Consider the following 22,097-nt stretch of genomic DNA (forward strand, 5'->3'; position numbering starts at 1 on the left):
CTGATTGAATTAGTGTTAAAACAACTCATTGGTAGGCTTCCTAGTTGAATACAATCATCTCTATTATCCAGCGATGTTTTCTTCACACTCTAGTGATGATTTCTGATGGCTGTTGTGACTGGAATTCAGTTAAACATATGACGCATGTGACAAAAAAATTTGTCACGGGTATCTAACCACTTTAGATACCTACTCACAGGTATCTATTGGATTTTAAATACCTCATTAATGACCAAACTTCAAAGCATACTATGCGTACCATAGTCTAATTCTTTGTAACTCTAATTGGCTGGTAATTTGGCTGCCTTTTTTCTTTACAATGACTATTGAAAAAGGTGGCCAAATTACCAGCCAATTAGAGTTACAAATTACTTTAGGATGTAGCAAGGGTGAATGTATAGAACACAGTTGAATGATTAAGATTCAATGTTGCAAGTTAATAATTGTAGTTAGTTGTATCAGCCTAATTTTTATTCTTCGCTGCTTCAGATATCAGCTGATTTGGTTGCCAGTTACTTTTATTTGCCTGTTTTATAGCCAAGGTATTCTTGCACGAACTTGATAAATCTTTAGTCAGTTGCAGTAACATTGATTCTTGGCTGCTCCAGATATCAGTTCTTCAGTTACCAGTTCGTTTCATGGAGTCTTTTTCTACAGCTGAGCTGTTTTTACATGGGGTTACAGATACTTGTAGTTTCTTGGACATGCCTTTTTTTACAGAAAAGGTGTTTTTGGGGGATATCACAAATTTGTGTCAGTAATATAATTCACAGACTCAGTATTCAAGCCATTGGGGTGTATGATGAATTCTGCCTTGTAGAGGTGTTGCGACTAAACAAAAATCTGCTGATAAGTGGTGAGCATAAATTATAACACACAATCGTATAGTAGTGGTTAATTTTTATTAGGACAAAGGTCAGTGGAAATTACTGCAATTTACTGGTCAGGCCAAGTAATGGCTACAGTCAGGGTTACCAAAGATGTGTGTAAAGCACTTATTTGCAAAGCATGGTTTTCTAGGTGATCTTGGGAAATGTCACCATCTTGAAATAACAACTCTGAGATTGCATCTGGGATCTGGGAGTGTTTTTAGACAGATATGTAATTATTCAGCTATATTGTTCAATGTCTATTGTATTAGAGTGTTTTATTGCCTGACTGTTCTAGTAGAGTATGACAATCATTCTGTACTTATCAATAAATAAAATCTACTATGGCACTGCCATAGTGGTCGTAGTGTCCTGAGGACAACTTATCAACTTGGTTTGCCACTCATATGCTTTGTTGAGGGTTATGAAAGAGATTTCAAACATCATACTAATATTTTTATTTCACTACATACAGACACACACTTACATCATATACAAGCACAAGACACACACAAAATGTGCAAACACTATACACGCATGTTCACACACATACACTGCATATTGGTTGTACTTGATGTAAACAAGTTAATATCACATCTCTTGAAATGCTCTTGTTGGTGAACTAGTAGTGCCCTTACTAGGTGTTAAAAAGTTCTTGCAAAAAAGAAAATTGTGTTGTTTATTCTGTTTAGTCACTCCATAGTTAAGCCATGAGGATATCCAAGCAAGTGTCTTTGGTGTTGCAACCAATATTCCAGGTTAGTTGCATGTGTGCTTAATTTTTGGTTAATTTCAGTGCCTGCTTGTTCTTTTACAGGTCTCACTAAATCTTGTGTCGTCATGCAGACATCCATGAAATTTGAATATTGTGCAAGCTGTGTGGAATAACCCCAGCTCATATACACAGCCACTGGCAAATCACGAACCACATTCAAGTAATCCATTACAAAAATTGAAAGCCACAACACAAGCTCATACACAATCACCGGCAAACCACGAACCACATTCCAGCAACAAACTCATGGTATGTGCATAATGATTAACAAAAGCCACAACTCAAGCTCCATGGTGCAGTAATGGTAATGAGTAAGTTCCATCTGACTGACAATTATCACGTGACCTATTTAGGGGAAATCTATTGGAAAGCTCCTGTACAGTAACACCTCAAGTGAAAAGTGAATACATGTGATACGCGATTTATATTATTATTGATGGCAGCCCATGTCTTGAGAGGAAAGTATGAATAATAAATTAAACAGTTCTTCAACAGCGCACTAACACAAAAAAACCTCAGCAGCACACAAGCAATTATTGACAGCTTATACTAAAATATATAAAGTATGAGTACCACACATGACTAAGAATAAGTTCCACCCGACTGACAATGATCACGTGACCTATTTAGGGGAATCTCTTGGAAAGTCCCTGTAACACCTCAAGTGAACACATGTGATATGCAGTTTATATTAATTATTAATGGCAGTCCATGCCTTAAGATGACATTTGTCATATTGTAACTGGATTTCAATGGAGTGGTGAAGCATACTTTAACTGATTTGAAACTAAAATACATACACCACTTGAAGAAGTCACAGTAACAAAATGAGGAGTGGAGGTTCAGTAACGAAAGGAGGAGTGAAGAAAGATGACGCTAGTATGTAAAGTGCCACATCACCTCAGACTGATTAACCTTGTGTATGCGATTGGTTTTTAGACTGTCAGATATCTGCACTGACTAGTAGGCTTGAGCCAATTATGCTTTGAAAATTAGCTATTATGCTTTTGAGCAGTGCTCAAAAATTCAGCCTATTATGCTCAAAATTATGCTCTCAAAATCAAGATTATGCTTGAGAGCTGACTGTTGTATTAGAGGATATCTGCATTTCCTGACTGAGTAAGTGACTGCTCTATTAGAGTATCTCGATCTTACTTCCATAAAGTGTGAATAATCAGTCAAGAAATAGTAAAAATAATAACACTGCAAGGTTTGTGATATGAAATGTAGTAATAATGTGCAGTGTGTTCATGTTGTGTAGTATTTTTGGCACACGCATTGTGTGTTTTGATTAAAATTCTTGAAAATCGTCCTATTATGCTGGCATAATGCTTGATGCTTTTGCTAGCCTATTATGCTCGAAATTATGCCGGCACAATTGGCGCAACCCTACTGACTAGTGCAAATTCACTGAGAGAAAGCTGAAAACTTCTGATGATACTAACTTGAGTAGCAGCAAATACCAGTATTATCTGGCTTGAAATTATCTTATGGATGGATTGTTGACAAGGTGCACTCGTACAGACCAAGCAACTTTCAGTATTGTCCTCAGTATTGTCACTCTAGTGCTAATTTAGAAGTCTCAGAACTGTAGGTAGAAGAAATAAGCTGATGTACATGATGGTTGTACAAAACTACCCATTCACATTGCATACTCGTTTAAATAACTAAATTTATGTACAGTGAAACCTGTCTGATCAGGACACTGTGTAGTAAGGTCACTGCCAGGCCAACTTATAAATCCTCAAATGTGTCATTTGTGTAAAAAGTTACATAGATTTTCGGTGTGTTGTATTTGATGCCTGCCTGTCAGTTTTTACAGGTAATCTGGTCATAGTATGCAGTAGCAGTTAGATATGGTCATGGTGCATACATAACTTGGGACCAGATAGGAAGTCATGAATTTCAGGTCAGTTTACATACAGAGGAATTTCACTATCCTGTATGTTCTTTGTATAGTTCTCAATTGTCAACTGTACATGGATTGACTGTAGTTACATCAAGGGTGTAGGTGAATTCCAGGTAAATCCATGTACATACTAAGAAATATAGTTGTTTATTATTTCTGAATTAGGGGTACTGTTATGATGGTACCCCCTGTCACTTACATGTCGTGCTTATAAAGATATTTTCCAGTATCCAGATTTTAAGCATATTGTATTTAATGCCCACTTGTTGATTTTTGTAGGTCAATTGTGTCATCAGATATCCAAGCAAGAGTCTTTGGTGTTGCGACTGATGTTCCAGGTTAGCTACATACGTGTTTAATTTAAGGTAAAGTTCAGTGCCTGCTTGTTCTTTTACAGGTCTCACTTAATCCTGTGTTATTATGCAAACATCCAAGAAATCATTACTGGGGTTAAACTATTTTTAGTAATGTCTTGATGTTGATTAAAGATGTGTTACAGTTGTAATAGCATTGTTGTATGTTTACTATAAGGCAAGAAATTTTCATGGATTTCGTGGCCATATCTTATCCCTGAAATTTGAATATTGTGCAAGTTGTGTGGAACAACCCCAGCTCATATAGCTACACAGTCACCGGCAAACCACGAACCACATTCCAGCAATCCGTTACAAAACTTGAAAGCCACAAAAGAATCTCATACACAGTCCACATTCCATTACAAATTTTGTTGCACCATGCAGGGGTGGATCCAGGGGGGGGGGGGGTCTTTGGGATCTCGAGACCCCCCCCTTCAGGTTGAACCTTGAACAGGAAATCTAAGACAAAAAAGAAATTTTGTTTGCTCGTATCTCAGAAATGGCTGGAGCGATTTTCTTCAAATTTGGTATGTAGACTCCCCTAACTGGCTGGCACGTCTCTAGCAAATTTGGTTCCAATTGGATTAGGGACCACAGAGCTACATAGGTGCAAAAATTGCATTTTCTTTCTTCCTGTTAATATACTCACGTAGTGGTGCGCTGGCTTCTTCTTGGGCCACACAACACACTACCGTGTGTCTTGATTCTTGTAGAGGCACGCATACATCTGTACTTTGCTGCTTTTGTAGTAGGATATGTCCCTCAATGGGGGAGGGAACGTAGTATACTGTATGTTGTGTGTAGTCACGTGATTGTTGAGTGTGCTTTAATAAGAATTAAAGTTTAGTTATGCTACCACTCACCTATTTACGTGCTCTGTTCCTCGGATCTTCATTCTTCACCTCCAGCAATCCATTGATTGAGGAGGGGGTTTGGTAAGTGCCAGGAGGCCTCATCTGCCATGGTATATGGCCTAGGCAAGGTTATGTAATTCCAGCGGGGCCAAAGTAGGAAGTACTTTTGGTTTATTGATGCTTGGGTAATGAAAGAGTTTAGAGCAGAGAAGCGTCTCTGTCCTAAACTCTTTACAATAAAGGCAAACGGGAGAACCTAGTGGATAAGGCAGATATCCTAAGTGAGGCCCCCTGGCTGTCTCAGACTCCTCTAAGGAGAATGGACGAACTGCTTATAGCGGCAGTAGGTGATGTGTTGACCTGCGGGTCACCACTAATTTGTGTCACGTGGCTTTAGCCAGATTGTGACAGCATCAACACCTGTGCGCAGGTGCCAGATTGTGATGATAGCATCAACACCTGTGTGCAGGTGCCAGATTGTGATGACAGCATCAACACCTATGTGTAGGTGCCAGATTGTGATGACAGCATCAACACCTGTGCGCAGGTGATACAATGGTCAGGACGTGACCGTTGTTTTCAGAGTTGTCAATATCCACTGCTGAGAGTGGCACTGTGTGAAATAGCATTAACACGTGATAGTAGCACTGAGGTCTCTCTATGGTGGTTAGCTGGTTGGTACTCTACAGCTGGGAAATGTTTGATAGTGCTCATGACAGAGAGTGTCTTCTTGTGGATGGGAGAGTGTCTCCTAATACTGATCTGGATGGGAAAGCGTCTCCAGCTAGCAATCTGGTTGGGAGTGCATCTCTAGCTAGCAATTTGAATGAGAGACCTTCTCCTAATACTGATCTGGATGGGAGAGCATCTTCAGCTAGTGATCTGGTTGGGAGAGCGTCTCCTGGTAGTGATCTGGATGGGAGAGCATCTCCGGCTAGCAATCTGGTTGGGAGAGCATCTCTAGTTGGCAGTTTGAATGGGAGAGCGTCTCCTAATAATGATCTGGATGGGTGAGCATCTTCAGCTAGTGATCTGGTTGGGATAGCATCTACTGATACTGATCTGGATGGGAGAGGCAAGCAGCTGTTAGCAACCCAATTTCCTGATGTCACTCTGAACTGGAGGGGCTTGTCTGTGACTGCAGGCAGGATAAAAGAGCATCTCTCCTGACAAAGATTTGAACCGCGAGCATCCCTCAATAGCAATCTCTACTTGTGGTAGCAGCTGGCACGGTGAAGGAATCCAGGCTGGCACAGTGAAGGAATCCAGTCAGACCTACAGCTGAAGAACTCGCAACAAAATGCATATGATAGTACAGTCTTTCATGTAAATGTTTAGAGTACAACAACAACAACATTATGTGTCTACTTAGCTTGCTCCACTGCTTACACTACATATGTATGTAAGTACCACTATTGACAATGGGATATTTTTAACTGCCAGCATACCATGCCAATTAACATAGAGTACCTGTGTGTAGTGAAGTTTGTGAACTGTTCAGTGGGTAGGGACAGGGTGGGAAGATTTGTTACAACAGGTATGAATTACTGCCAATGTGTTCTGCTCACTTTGTTGCGCATGCGTTGTTCTTATTAGAGCCCACTGTTCCAAGCTAATATTTTGGGTACTTGCGCAGCCTACGCTTCACAACATTAACTGTGTTTAATAACTTAAACTTTATTTAATGTTTAGTTACGCTACCACTCACCTATTTATGTGCTCTGTTCCTCGGATCTTCATTCTTCACCTCCAGCAATCCATTGATTGAGGAGGGGGTTTGGTAAGTGCCAGGGGGCCTCATCTGCCATGGTATATGGCCTAGGCAAGGTTATGTAATTCCAGCGGGGCCAAAGTAGGAAGTACTTTTGATTTATTGATGCTTGGGTAATGAAAGAGTTTAGAGCAGAGAAGCGTCTCTGTCCTAAACTCTTTACAATAGAGTCCATAGGTAGGTCATGATATGTATTATGTATATCGTGATCTACCCCCCCCCCCCCCCCCAAGCATCAACGTTATTTATTTATTTATTTAGACCATGCAATGTGCAGAAATGATGATGGTGGCAACATCTAGTAATATGCAAGATAAGCTATGCTTGCAGCATACAGAAGATGATGATGATGATGTGCAAGCTGAGCAACGGTGACATACAAAACAAGCAGTGGCAGTGACATATGTTGGTATACGAATAAGTAATGGTGATGACATACATATTAAGCAAGTGTGACAACATAAACATTAGGAAGACATAACGTACACGCAAACTAACATGCAACTAACAACCCAATGGTGTGCCCCGTGCCAATTGCCTGGCAAAGTTGTGGAACACATCCTAACCATAGAACTACAGATATATCACGAAGACACTGTATCGTGTACACATTAGAGCAAGCACTGTGTTTTGAAACAATTCCTGTTGAAGATGTATAGGTTGAAGTTTCCTTTAATGACAATAAAATGGACTTTTCTTTGGGACTATTATAAGACTCAAGGGGTATGGTGTGCAAGAAGCTGGCACAACACCGTGAAACTACTATGCAAAGTTCTAACATGTACTTGGCTGCTTTTCAACATACAATTTATGATAACCATGTGTTTGTGTTGTTGTTTTTACAAAGCAACTCTTATTATTTCACATTTTACTGGAGGTGTACCAATAGAGAAATTTCTGAACTGATCCAATATAAAGCGATATACTGAGTCAGAACACCGATACCGACCCAATATAATAAAAGTGCAGCTATACATTTAGATTAGAGGAAACTGAGAAACTTTAACTTGCCATAAGATACACTTAGTAAGTAGTTTCAAGTCCTAACAATCACTGCCAATGGTTGATTGCCTGTGGTGGTGTGGGCTCAATTAACAGCCCAGACCATGAGGCACCCACAATTTTATTTTTCATTATTATTATTTAGTGCGTGCTCCCACCAAGATAAGTCCGAATCACTCCATATTTTTAATGGCTTGTAGAGATGGCTGGTTGTTTCAAGCTGTGTTTCTAGTTTATTCATCCCATGGTTGCTTTTTTTTTTTTTTTTTTAATTATTTATTTATTTTTTATAGCTCTCCACTATGATCATTTTTGTATGGTTATAACAAAGAATGTTTGCTATGTGCATATTTCTATGGCTTCTCGTAGCGTAGCACTTCTTTTCAAGGATAAAACTACTGTTTCCCCAGCTTTGTTTGCTGTATAACATGCGGCTTTATCATGGCAAAGACTATTTCGGTATATTATATTGATTTTGGCAGCTATATTGAGACCAACTGATATTGGCAAAAGACAAAATCGCCATATTGGCCACTGATACGATGCACCAGTACATCCCTACTCATTGCATGCAAATATATACAGTGTGTGTGGGGATAGTGTGTAAGCTTATACTAGTACTCCAATTGGTGTTATACTGTTGCTTACCGGATGCAGCATCTTGTCTGAGGCCGTTTAGCAATAGTTGTGGTGTTTGTCCTCGAAGATTCTGGTTGATGCCCACCATGCGATTTCCCTGCATTTTTGTTGATTAGGTGGCGTCCGATGAACTGACTATGGTATGAGGTGGAGCTGTAGTTACTGTTGGTATTGAGTCCAGCGGCGTCGAAGCTGTCCCAGGCGACAGTGACACAGTGCGTGGGCCAAGGTCAGCGACTTGTAGAAACGACCCTGAAGGCGGCTACTAGCATTGTAGTATCGCATCTTGTCGCGGCGTCGTCCTGTCCGGAATACTTGTTCCTTTAGGCAGCCCTTCCTCCAGTGTGACAAAGCTCTTCGCTTGCTCAATCCAGCAGTCGAACTTCCCAAGGACAACGACCCTCCCTTTCCTCAGCCGGCGAGAACTACGAGTATTCATCTTGAAGATTTAAAGCCACTGTAACTGGCAAGATTTGTTACAACAGGTATGAATTACTGCCAACGTGTTCTGCTCACTTTGTTGCGCATACATTGTTCTTATTAGAGCCCACTGTTCCAAGCTAATATTTTGGGTACTTGCGCAGCCTACGCTTCACAACATTAACTGTGTTTAATAACTTAAATTTTATCTGTGAATGACCGCGTGTTTCACTCTGGCTAGGAATACTACAAAAGTGGTTACAGCTCTTCTCAGTGGCAACAGGATTATGGTATTGACCTTTGTAACACCCTTGATGAAATATTAGTGGTGCTCAATTACTTTTACAATGTGTTATACTAAAATGTTTGTTTTATTGGAAATTGTTTTGAGTGTATTTTGAAAATCACGCATAAGACTTACTTGAAATTTTGTTGGAATTACAATTAACACTGGTAGACTATATTGTAGTATTGGCAAGATTTAGTTTTGAATTGTGTTGGAATGCCAAGCAGAATACCTCAAACAGGATGATAATTGATCACGCAAGTTAACAAGTTGACAATAAACGACATCGATGGTCAATAATTGATACTGTATACCACTGTCTTTTGCTGGATGCTATTGAAGAATGCCACTGCCTGGGGGTCTAGTACATTGTGGACACCTAGAGTATTAAATTGCCATCACTGGGTATAAAAAGTTTGTGCATATTTTGTTCTAAACGAGAATCCCATAGGTTGGCATACAGCACAACAGTGGCGGATACAGGGGGGTTGCAATGGTTTCAGTTGAAACCCCCTCTGAAAATAGTGCGTGCCCCTAATACATTTATGACTTGTTGTGTGGGTGATATAATCACAACGAGTTATACATAGTGTATTATATTAGGACTTTCTACTGGCGAAACTTCATACTTTTGCCTTTGAAATCACTATTATGCCATTCAACAGTAGGTTGTGACCTTTCTTTTTTTTTTGGTCTTCAACTTACAGCTAGGCTCAAGTTGAGTGGAATCTGAAACCCCCTCTGAAAATTTCTAGATCCACCATTGCACAACCAATAATTGATTGCATGCATGCTTACACTATCAGTCAGCATTGTTTACCTGCATGACATATAAGATAAGTAACTAATCGCTGGCTGTCATTACTGCGTGAGCACTATACTTTATTCACCCCAGGTCTGAGTTTGGAGTGACAATTCCAACATAGTGCATGGGTGGCACTAAATAGAATTATCCTGAAAACACTCTTCCTAGGGAAGATGCATTCTTTATACCATAGGCGGCGGAAAGGGGGGGCTAGGGGGCTAAAGCCCCCCTCAGAATGATATCACACCGAAATTATCTTTCTTGGAGTGGGGCTGGAAACCGTGATAAAGATCGAGATACTCTAATAGAGCAGTCACTCTAATAAAGTAGTCAGTGTGTAGTGAGCTATGAAAGGATTTTTATGTAGTTTATCAGCTAGAAATGGTAGCTAGTGAGGTGAAAAGCTCTTGTCAGTTAGTTGTGACCTTTTTTTTTTTTTTTTTTTTGGTCTCACCTTACCAAACTATAGAAATAAGTCTGGGTCAGCCCAGCCCTCATATCAACTACTTCCTCCGCCGCTGCTTTATACTTTTATGATATGTTTATATGTGTGCTGGGTTTGTGTCCATGCCACACGTTTATCTATATATATATGTACCTACCCTAAATATAGCCAACAATTTAAACCAAGTGTGGAAGTATGATACAGGCTTTTCGCTCCATTTTCATTTCCCATATGCTGCTTTTACCATTAAAGTGGAAAGACATACGTATATGTACTGTATACAGTTACCCAGAGACAAAATTATTTTTTAGCTGTAAAACCACGCAGATGGCCACAGCCAGGCTGTAGCTGGCCTGTAGAGGGTTGTAGGTAAGCTTGGTTAAGAAAGGGTAGCAATTATCAATATTTGTTTAAAATACTACATACATAAGTATGTATTGCACATGTGGTATCCTTGTCCTAATATAGTTTATAAATACTTAATTTGACACATTTTAAACATATGTAGCACTTACATGATATGTGAGCAATGAACACCTTTAACAGACATTGGATTTAATGCTACTGCAAAGCAGTTTGAATCAAACAAAGCTTTTTCAGGCAATTTCAGATATTCCAAAAATTGAAATCCCTTTTTGAATCCTGCAACAGCTTCATCAGAAAATCCCTGCTTTCCCAATACCTACATAACATATGTATGCATCAGCTACACATATACATATATACACACAGAATTTCATACTAGTGCATTATATCAAGACGTGTACTGTTTCATGTAGCCCAGGAAGTTGGAACATCACACTGTGGGTTCATGTATTGATAGGAAGAACGAAATGATTAGCATTAATATCACTGTAGCCATATCTTGACTGCCATCTTTAACATTACAACTTCTAACCAATTTGGGTGCCACACCCTTTTCACAGTTAGGCTGTTTTATAGTGTTGTTTTAGTTCTAAGGAGCTAGAACTAAATCTAGTTTCAGTACACCCCTAGTTTTAGTACACTAGAACTAAACTAAAATTATGGTCTACTTTAGCTCTAAAACTAAAACTAAACTAAAATTCTTTCAAGTTTGGTTTAAAAACTAGATCTAAACCAAAATCTTTAAAACTTTTAGTTCAGAACTAAAACAATCCTACATAAAAGGGTATTGTACACTATAACCACTTAGCACTTTTCTTTGAAGATGATGATTCCTGCAAATGCTACCATAAAACATTGTAATTCAGCATTAATTTTGCTGATTCAGTGTTCTTTATTGTCAGTTATATTAGAGCTTTTGTTCATTTGTGCACAATGGTAAGTGGAAGTTGTGCTGAACCAGGTGGAGACCTAAGTCAAGTGGAGTGGACAGCACCTTTCTTGGGCATAACTGCTCATTATTTTCAAGCAATGATAACCATGCATCACACCATTGCATTGGCGGTTCGTCATTTGTCATTACCTCACATAGCTGAGAGAATATCTGATACAGTTGATGATATTCTTCTGGAATGGAAATTGTCAAAACATCAAATTTTTAGAATTTTAACAGATAACGGTAGTAACATGATTGCAGCCCCAAAAACAGCCTGACATGGAACCACATGCAGCCTGACATGTAGTGACATGATTGCAGCCTGATATGGAATCACTACATGTACTGATTATAATAAGTTGGACATACTATAACTAATTAAACTATAGGATACAGAAACTAATACTAACAAAAATTACAGAAATACTGGGTACCAGAACTAAAACTAACTAAAACTATGGTGGAATTGGGATACTAGAACTAAAACTAACTAAAACTATGGTCGAATTGGGATACTAGAACTAAAACTAACTAAAACTATGGTGGAATTGGGATACTAGAACTAAAACTAACTAAAACTATGGTCGAATTGAGGTACTAGAACTAAAACTAACTAAAACTGTAGTGGACTATATGTAGGTACTAGAACTAGAACTAAACTAAAATGAATTTGCTTTACTAAAACAATACTACTGTTTTAGTACAGATACATAATAATGAAAGTCCTCACCAAGCAGGTTGATAGAGGTTCCAGGGTGGTAGTATTGTATAGACAGTGCTGGGCTAACTTGGTACTTATAAATTGAAACAAAAACTATATAGCTATAGTTACATTATTACCCATAAAATAAAGTAACTGTAATATTACACATTATATTACTTTATGTACACAGTCTTAAGCTGTCACATACATAACTACCACCTTGTCATATGACATGATTGTGTTGCTGGATAATGTTTATCTAATCAAAAACAGCCAAGCTGTAAAAAAAGTGTGCGGCCCTCAGAAAGGCTATGGTGAAAAAAGATGTGAAATCCAAGGTGGCGGCCAAGAAATGGCTGTGATGGTAGGTTAATGGTAAAAATTTTAATAATGACAATTCAGGTAAATTTTGTGGAGCGGCACAAAAATTCACCTGAATTGTCGTTATTAAAATTTTTACCATTAACCTACCATCGCAGCCATTTCTTGGCCGCCACCTTGGATTTCACATCTTTTTTCACCATAGCCTTTCTGAGGGCCGCACACTTTTTTTACAGCTTGGCTGTTTTGGATTAGATTTCATTTCTTTTTGTATTTGTATACCCCAAAGCCGGCCTATGGCCAGCTTTGGGACTTTTTTAACCTATGTTTTTTTTCTTTACTACAGGAAGACGAAAAGAAGAAGTAGATGTACTTTAAATATTTTATCAGTAAATGTACAAATTATATATATAATACATATGTGATCGGATTTGCGAAAAGGGGTCTTCCACACACATCCAATTTGCCAACTTTGATAATTGATAACTTCAGATTGGAAAGAGCTATTGCCTTGAAATTTGGACAGTGGTGATTTCTTTGCAGCTGAACTCTCTACATGATAGTTTCTTTGTAGCTGAACTCTCTACAAGGTAATTTCTTCTAGCTGATCTCTCTACAGGGAGATTTTTGTAGCTGAACTATCTACAAGGTAACTTCTTCTAGCTGATCTCTCTACAGGGTGATTTGTTTGTAGCTGAATTCTTTACAGGTGATTTGTTTGCAGCTGAGCTCTTTACAGAATGGTTTCTTTGTAGCTGAACTCTCTACAAAGTAACTTCTTCTAACTGATCTTTCTACAGGGTGATTTGTTCATAGCTGAACTATCTACAAAGTAACTTCTTCTAGCTGATCTCTCTACAGGGAGATTTGTTTGTAGCTGAACTCTCTACAGGTGATTTGTATGTAGCTGAATTCTGTACAGGTGATTTGTTTGTAGCTGAATTCTGTCCAGGTGGTTTCTTTGTAGCTGAACTCTCTAAAAGGTAACTTCTTCTAACTGATCTTTCTACAGGGCAATTTGTTTCTGGCAGAATTTTCTACAGGGTGATTTCTTTGCAGCTGAACTCTCTACATGATGGTTTCTTTGTAGCTGAACACTCTACAAGGTAATTTCTTCTAACTGATCTCTCTACAGGGTGATTTGTTTGTAGCTGAACTATCTACAAGGTAACTTCTTCTAGCTGATCTCTCTACAGGATGATTTGTTCTTAGCTGAATACTGTACAGGTTATTTGTTTGCAGTTGAGCTCTTTGCAGAATGGTTTCTTTCTGGCTGAACTCTCTACAAGGTAACTTTTCTAGCTGATGTCTCTACAAGGTAGCTAGTTTGTAGCTGAAATCTCTACATGGTGGTTTCTTTGTAACTGAACTTTCTACAAGGTGACTTCTTCTAGCTGATCTTTCAATAGGGTGATTTGTTTGTAGCTTCACTCTCTACAAGGTAACTTCTTCTAGCTGATCTCTCTACAGGGAGATTTGTTTGTAACTGAACTTTCTAAATGATGGTTTCTTTGTAGCTGAACTCTCTACAAGGTAACTTCTTCTAACTGATCTTTCTACGGGGCAATTTGTTTCTGGCAGAATTTTCTACAGGGTGATTTCTTTGCAGCTGAACTCTCTACATGGTGTTTTCTTTGTAGCTGAACTCTCTACAAGGTAACTTCTTCTAGCTGATCTCTCTACAGGGTGACTTGTTCGTAGCTGAACGATCTACAAGGTAACTTCTTCTAGCTGATCTCTCTACAGGGAGATTTGTTTGCAGCTGAACTCTCTACAGGTGATTTGTTTGAAGCTGAACTCTCTAAATGGTGGTTTCTTTGTAGCTGAACTCTCTACAAGTTAACTTCTTCTAGCTGATCTCTCTACATGGTGATTTGTTTGTAGCTGAATTCTGTATAGGTGATTTGTTTGCAGCTGAGCTCTTTAAATAATGGTTTCTTTGTAGCTGAACTCTCTCAAGGTAACTTCTTCTAGCTGATGTCTTTACAGGGTCACTAGTTTGTAGCTGAATTCTCTACATGGTGGTTTCTTTGTAACTGAACTCTCTACAAGGTAACTTTTTCTAGCTCATCTTTCTACAGGGTGATTTATTTGTAGCTGAATTCTGTACAGGTGGTTTGTTTGCAGCTGAGCTCTTTAAAGAATGGTTTCTTTGTAGCTGAACTCTCTACAAGGTAACTTCTTCTAGCTGATGTCTCTACAATGTCACTAGTTTGTAGTTGAGCTCTCTACATGGTGGTTTTTTTTGTAACTGAACTCTCTACAAGGTGACCTCTTCTAGCTGATCTTTCTACAGGGTGATTTGTTTGAAGCTGAACTCTCTACAAGGTAACTTCTTCTAGCTGATCTCTCTACAGGTAGATTTGTTTGTAGCTGAACTCTCTACATGATTGTTTCTTTGTAGTTGAACTCTCTCAAGGTAACTTCTTCTAGCTGATGTCTTTACAGGGTCACTAGTTTGTAGCTGAATTCTCTACATGGTGGTTTCTTTGTAACTGAACTCTCTACAAGGTAACTTTTTCTAGCTCATCTTTCTACAGGGTGATTTATTTGTAGCTGAATTCTGTACAGGTGGTTTGTTTGCAGCTGAGCTCTTTAAAGAATGGTTTCTTTGTAGCTGAACTCTCTACAAGGTAACTTCTTCTAGCTGATGTCTCTACAAGGTCACTAGTTTGTAGCTGAGCTCTCTACATGGTGGTTTTTTTGTAACTGAACTCTCTACAAGGTGACCTCTTCTAGCTGATCTTTCTACAGGGTGATTTGTTTGAAGCTGAACTCTCTACAAGGTAACTTCTTCTAGCTGATCTCTCTACATGGAGATTTGTTTGTAGCTGAACTCTCTATAAGGTGATTTGTTTGTAGTTGATCTCTCTGCAGGTTGATTTGTTTTAGCTGAACTCTCTACAGGCTGATTTGTTTGTAGCCGATCTCTCTACAGGGTAATTTGTTTGTAGCTGAACTCTCTACAAGTTGATTTGTGTGTAGCTGATCTCTCTGCAGGTTGATTTGTTTGTAGCCCATCTCTCTACAGGGCAATTTGTTTGTAGCTGATCTCTCTACAGGGTGATTTTTTTGTAGCTGACCTCTCTTCAGGGTGATTTGTTTCTAGCTGATCTCTCTACAGGGTGATTTTTTGTAGCTGACCTCTCTTCAGGGTGATTTGTTTCTAGCTGATTGCTCTACAGGTTGATTTGTTTGTAGATGAACTCTCTACAGGGTAATTTGCTTGTAGCTGAACTCCTTACTTTGTGTCTAGTTTGTAGCTGATCTCTCTACAGGGTGATTTGTTTGTAGCTGAACTCACTAAAGGGTGATTTGCTTGTAGCTGAACTCCAGGCCCGTAGCCAGGGGGGGTTCGGGGGGTTCGGAAGAACCGCCCTCTTGGAAAAAAGGTCCACAATTTTTGGTATACAAGTCCAAATTTTCAGGAGCAAAAGTCCATTAGCTACAGTTTACTAGATACCACTAATAAGAAACTAAATTAAGCGCTTCGAGTAACTCATTCATTGCATGGATTAAATGCAATGCAAGATCGAGATACTCTAATAGAGCAGTCAACCACTCTAATAGAACAGTCACAATATTTGGACCTTTACAAAAGGTCCACTTTTGGTCAAAAAGAACCCCCCTTTCAAAATCCCTGGCTACGGGCCTGAACTCTCTATAAGGTGATTTGTTTGTAGCTGATCTCTCTGCAGGTTGATTTGTTTTTAGCTGAACTCTCTACAGGGTGATTGCTTGTAGCTGAACTCCTTACATTGTGTCTAGTTTCTAGCTGATGTCTCTACAGGGTGATTTTTTGTAGCTGAACTCTCTTCAGGGTGATTTGTTTCTAGCTGATTGCTCTACAGGTTGATTTGTTTGTAGATGAACTCTCTACAGGGTAATTTGCTTGTAGCTGAACTCCTTACTTTGTGTCTAGTTTGTAGCTGATCTCTCTACAGGGTGATTTGTTTGTAGCTGAACTCACTAAAGGGTGATTTGCTTGTAGCTGAACTCTCTATAAGGTGATTTGTTTGTAGCTGATCTCTCTGCAGGTTGATTTGTTTTTAGCTGAACTCTCTACAGGGTGATTGCTTGTAGCTGAACTCCTTACATTGTGTCTAGTTTCTAGCTGATGTCTCTACAGGGTGATTTTTTGTAGCTGAACTCTCTTCAGGGTGATTTGTTTCTAGCTGATCTCTCTACAGGTAGATTTGTGTTGATTTGTTCATTGCTGATCGCTCTAAAGGTAATCTAAAGGTAATTGATTTGTTGCAGTTGAACACCCTGCAAAGTGTTTTGTTTGTAGCTGATCACTCTAAAGGGTAATTTGTTTGTAGCTGAACTCTCTCCACAGTGACTTGTGTGTAGCAGAATTCTGTGTAACTGAATTCTCTAGAGAGTGTGACTTAATTGTAGCTGATTTCTCTACACAGTGCATGACTTGTTTATAGCTGAACTTTCTTCAGTGTGACTTGTAATGTTCTGAATCTCTATAGTGGTATATTTGCTTAACTCTCCACATGGTGACTGTCTTCTTGCTGAACTGTCTATAAGATTAACTGTTTGCAGCTGAACTCCCTACAGAATAACTTGTGATGCAATAAAATTCTATAATGGAGTAAATAAATTAGCCAAATGCTCTATTAGGGTGACTGTTCTATTAGAGTATCTCGATCTCGCATTTGCTACACGGAGTTGGCTTTCGAATCATAACTCAGTGGTTTGTAATCCGATTCTTCTGTACTACTGCAAGGACTTTCCATGAAGATTATTCCAGCTATACACCGATTTTCAGCTCATTGCTCTAAGCGGTTTGCCTAGTAGGCGTGAAAACTAATACTTTTTTATTCATAAAAATCGATCGCATAATTGTGACACAGGTTGGGTTTTGTGTCATATCTCCGTGGTCTTTATCTCGATTCCTTTCAAACCATCAAAAGGCACTCCTACGATGGTTACTCCATCTACATAGCAATTTTCAACTCATTCCATGAAGCGGTTTACCCTGTAGGCGTGACAACAAATCGATCTTGTTTTACGCGAATAATCGGTCATAACTCCTGAACCATTCATCGGATTTGTACCAAAGTTGATGCTAGGATTCGCCTTTGGACTCCCTTTCTGTGTGCCAAATTTCAAGGCGATCGGAGTACGCGTTTGCTTGTTATAGCAATTTTTGCAAGTGTGCGAAAAGACGAAGAAGAAGAAAAAAAACGAAACTTTGGCAGCTCGTATCTCGAAAATGGCTGGAGCGATTTCCTTCAAATTTGGAATGTAGACTCCCTTGGCTGGCGGGCAACTGTGTAGCAAATTTGGTTCCAATCAGATAAGTGATCACCGAGATACAAAGGTATGAAAATTACGTTTTCGTTCTTCCTGTCAATATACTCACGGTGTGGCGCGCCGGCTTCTTGGGCCGCACGACACACTACCGTGTGTCTTGATATCTTGATTATAATTGTAGTCAAGAGAATGTAACAGTATTTTCTGTATTACTTTGCTGTGGCTAGGAGTTAATTACATAGTGCATTAGTGATTTTGTTACTTGTTGTAATAAAATTACTTAATACTTGAGTTGTTACAGTAATTGTGTTGCTTAGGTAATGCATCACATTTGTGAGTAAAGTAGGGCTGGGATGAATATTGAAATTACCTTCGAACATTCACTAATAAATATTCGAACATTCAAAGCTTCAGTGTTAGCTTTCAAGTTACAGGTTTTCTTGTATTTATGCACATCCTTCTCAAGTTTTATCTTTCTAATCCTATTAAATAAGTTTTTAAGCATTTGGAAAGTGTATAGCAGCAGTACTGAATGATGCAATCAATCGATTGCAAATGGGCGTGTCTGTTATGCTGCAATCATGCATAGGTAAACACCAACTAATGGCTAAAGGACATTTTCCATGCATTGTTTATCACTTTAAAATGTGTTTTATGGTTACAACTATGGTAGCAAGCTAAACTGCTATGGTTCAAAAGTGGGAGTGGCACACAAAGATCGATTGCAAAGAGACAGAACATCAATCGCGCAAGATGAATAAGGAGCTGCAACAAAGATAACAATGTTTACTTGTAGACTATGAGTGCATTACAAAAAGCTTCAAAGGATACTTTTATAATTCGAAGTTTACTTAACCTTTAAACCCATAAAATATCCGAAGCTTTGTTCCAGCCCTAAAGTAAAATAGCTTAAATTATAATACTTGTAATTATGCTGATTAGTGTAGTATGCATAACAGTGTGTTCTTAGCAGGTTCAAGCAGTGCACACACCCCAGGGTGCGATCCCCACTTTTCATTGATTTCATATTTGATTGTACATACAGAAACATATATAATAGTTTCCCTAGCTATACACACCACCCTTCCACTGCACCTAGCTCTATTGCTTACTTTTGGCCTAACTCTAACTGCATAACATTTTCCACAAAGTCACAAAATGCATGTCACAACACTTTACAAATAAACTCTCCTAGAAATACATCATACGCACATTTAACAAAGTCATGTGTAGTATATGCAATACACTTAACAAAATAATTAACATTCATGTAAATATCTAATTACTTAGGGAAAAACAACTGAGGAAACCATTGGGCAGGACCACTGAAATAAACTTCCACACAAACTGGGTAAATAAACATTACGTATATGGCACAACGCATAACTAGATTCAACAGTTTATGATGAGGCAAATAGGTCATCCATAAAGATGAGTACCATAGTGCAGTAATATATCTCAATAGCAATATAATTTTATAACTGTAACCATTAACACTGTTATTATATCAAAGCTCAATATTTAGTTTAGACATGCACTAATAATTAGCACTTTATCCACCCAAATTCTGCTCAAATTTCCTCAGTTTCCTATCACCCTTGCAGTAATACTATTGTCCACACAAAAACAGCTAAGTTGTGAAAAAAGGTGCAGCCTTAAAAGCCTGGGTGAAAAAAGTTGTGAAATCAAAGGTGGTGGCCAAAAATGGGAACCTGTATTCCGCGGAATAACAGAATAGCGGGATTATGGAATAATCAAAAATCACATTCTAAACTTTTTGCTATTGTTTATAACCTCTATAACGTTTTAATATACATTCCTCACCTCGTAGAGAACACAATCATGATGGCACCAATCCTCAGGGTGATCTTTAAATAGGATATGTACAAAGCTATTCACTCTAGAACAATCTAACTAAGCTAAACTACCATCAAATACACTTCACTACACAATCGCTAGAAAACTAGAAGTTCTTTGTGCTATACTTGCTCATACCGGCTGTCACACATGAGTAACTGCCCGAATTTATTAGGGTTATATACGAAGTGTTAGGGCCGAGGTTTGAGCTCTGATGTTGGGAGATGAAAGCAGTATTTATCCTCCGAATTTATTTGAAACAATTTAGGCAATGGTAACAGAATTATAAGGAAGGTCAAATTATTCCATGCATGTAGGGTAGCTACCTAGGGGTGGATTGTTTTGTCCTAAACTATTTGGCCAGTTAGCTAACTAGCCAAGGCTGGAGGAGACGGTCCGGTTGGTCAGGCCTGAGCCGGACCAATAATCTGGAATTGAACCAACTAGCTGACCAGCTCGAACTATAATTACTCTCGTGCAATCTTTGGACGATCACATCTACAGCTACGTACATTTTACAGATGTTATTGAAAATGCATGACATGAGTAGTTACCTAGTTTCTCAGCCTAACTAAAGTACAAAACTACGTGTATAGTACCTCCAATTACCTAGCATTCGTATCATTTTGTACAGAAATGATTGTGGGTTCTACGTACAGTATCACATGTGTTGACAGTTGGCATTTATCACGTGTAAGGCACACGTGTGCTGACAGTTGGCATTTATCACGTGTAAGGCAGATGCCTTCTTTGATTCTAAACCAGCACACTTATATCACAATTCAATCTTCATAAAATAATCATTAGCATTCCTTGGCTTGTCTCTCTTGGCTTCTTTTACTGGGCGAAGGGCTGGCAGTGACAAACCAGATGACTCATTCTGTGGCAAGAAGTTGTACACCCATACATTACATGGCGGCCATCTGGATGATATGTTGAGTAGAAATCACTCCTCTTCAACTACCCACTCGTCCTGTCGAGATACTGAGCAAACTCTCAGTCTCACCCACATCACACCATTTTCATATACTGATTGGTCTCGTGACTGTCCACCAGTATATTTATGTGATGATCCGTTCATTTCATACAAACCAGTATAATAGTATACTGTATTTTTGTAGCTGTGTAGCTTTTTATTGTAGCTGTGTGTTTTTATTTATTTATTAAAGCTTTACAGCACAAGTGCTGAAGGTCTGTAGGACACCTGGTCCTACAGCCTCGAACCTGCAGCCCTCCGATTTACGCTCGAACGCTTACAGGAGTCTACCAGGCGGTCAGGATTTTTCTCCTTGATATTTTCATGTAATTATATCCATAGGAATTCTAGAGAGTGGCTCATTATCTCTAAGTACCCCAAGTAGAACCAAATGGACACTAGTTAATTTATTAAAGCTTTACAGCACAAGTGCTAAAGGTCTGTAGGACACCTGGTCCTATAGCCTGCTCAAAGACATTAGATACTAAGACATTAGCTACTTAAGGGGTGTTTGAAAAGTTGCAGAAAGCAGAAAAAAAATCATAGCTACAGCTAACTGCCTAGTCGATTAATTATATTCTAGCTAAAGAGGGCCATGCTGCATGGGTTCCCTGTGAAATTTGGGGGGAAAGTTGCAAGTTGCTAGCTAGTTTTAGTTTAAAATTTAGCATCATTTTTAAATTTTAAGGCATTTTCAAGCCTTTAAATTGCAAAAATTCTACAGCTCCTGGGGGTTGCACCCCCAGACCCCCTTGAACTTCTAATTGCTAGCTATAACTAAATGAACCATACAGCAAGTTTCATGCTGTGTCCCCTGTACGTATGTCAGGTCTACAATTATTATACATAGTATAGAAAGTCTAAAGAACAACAGATAGGCTCGAGCATATTTATTTAGCTAGCTAGCAGTGAAATATCACTAAATTGCATATCTGAGTGTCTAATTTTCATAAATTTCCAGTGAGGGCATGTCCCCAGACCCCCTAGAATGCTCGTGCTTTGCACTTCATAGAGTGAACTTCACACAATGTGCAACAGCTCCTCTCTCATTGGCATGTATTATAGTAGCAATTTCAACATTATATATAGTTAATGGCCTGATCAACTCAATTTTCCCTCCTCTAGCCCTGCTAGCTACTCGTGTGTGACAGCTGGTATGAGCAAGTATAGCAAAAAGAACTTCTAGTTTTCTAGCGATTATGTAGTGAACTGTATTTAACAGTGTAGTTTAGCTTAGTTAGATTGTTCTGGAGTGCTGAATAGCTTTGTGCATATCCTATTTAAAGATCGTCTCGAGGATCGGTGCCATTGTAATTGTGTTCTCTACAAGGTGAGGAATGTATATTAAAATGTTATAGAGGCTATAAACAATAACAAAAAGTTTAGAATGTGATTTTTGCTTATTCCGTAATTCCACTACTCCGTATTCCGCGGAATACAGGTTCCCCCAAGAAATGCCTGTGATGGTAGGTTAATAGCAAAAATTTTAAGAATGGCAATTCAAATGAATTTAGTGGCAGATCGGAGGAGGCAACGCAAAT

General features: G+C 38.7%; 1 protein-coding gene across 1 annotated transcript in view; it reads right to left on the reverse strand.

Moving 5' to 3' along the window:
• Positions 1-22,097, reverse strand: part of LOC136262915 (uncharacterized) — a 317,270-nt gene that overhangs the window by 206,585 nt on the left and 88,588 nt on the right. Inside the window, exon 9 of the mRNA XM_066057331.1 lies at positions 10,647-10,813. Coding sequence (XP_065913403.1) covers positions 10,647-10,813 — 167 coding nt within the window. The remainder of the gene's footprint in view (positions 1-10,646; positions 10,814-22,097) is intronic.

This window comes from Dysidea avara, chromosome 8 (genome assembly GCF_963678975.1).
Source record: "Dysidea avara chromosome 8, odDysAvar1.4, whole genome shotgun sequence".
NCBI classification, from domain to species: Eukaryota; Metazoa; Porifera; class Demospongiae; order Dictyoceratida; family Dysideidae; genus Dysidea; species Dysidea avara.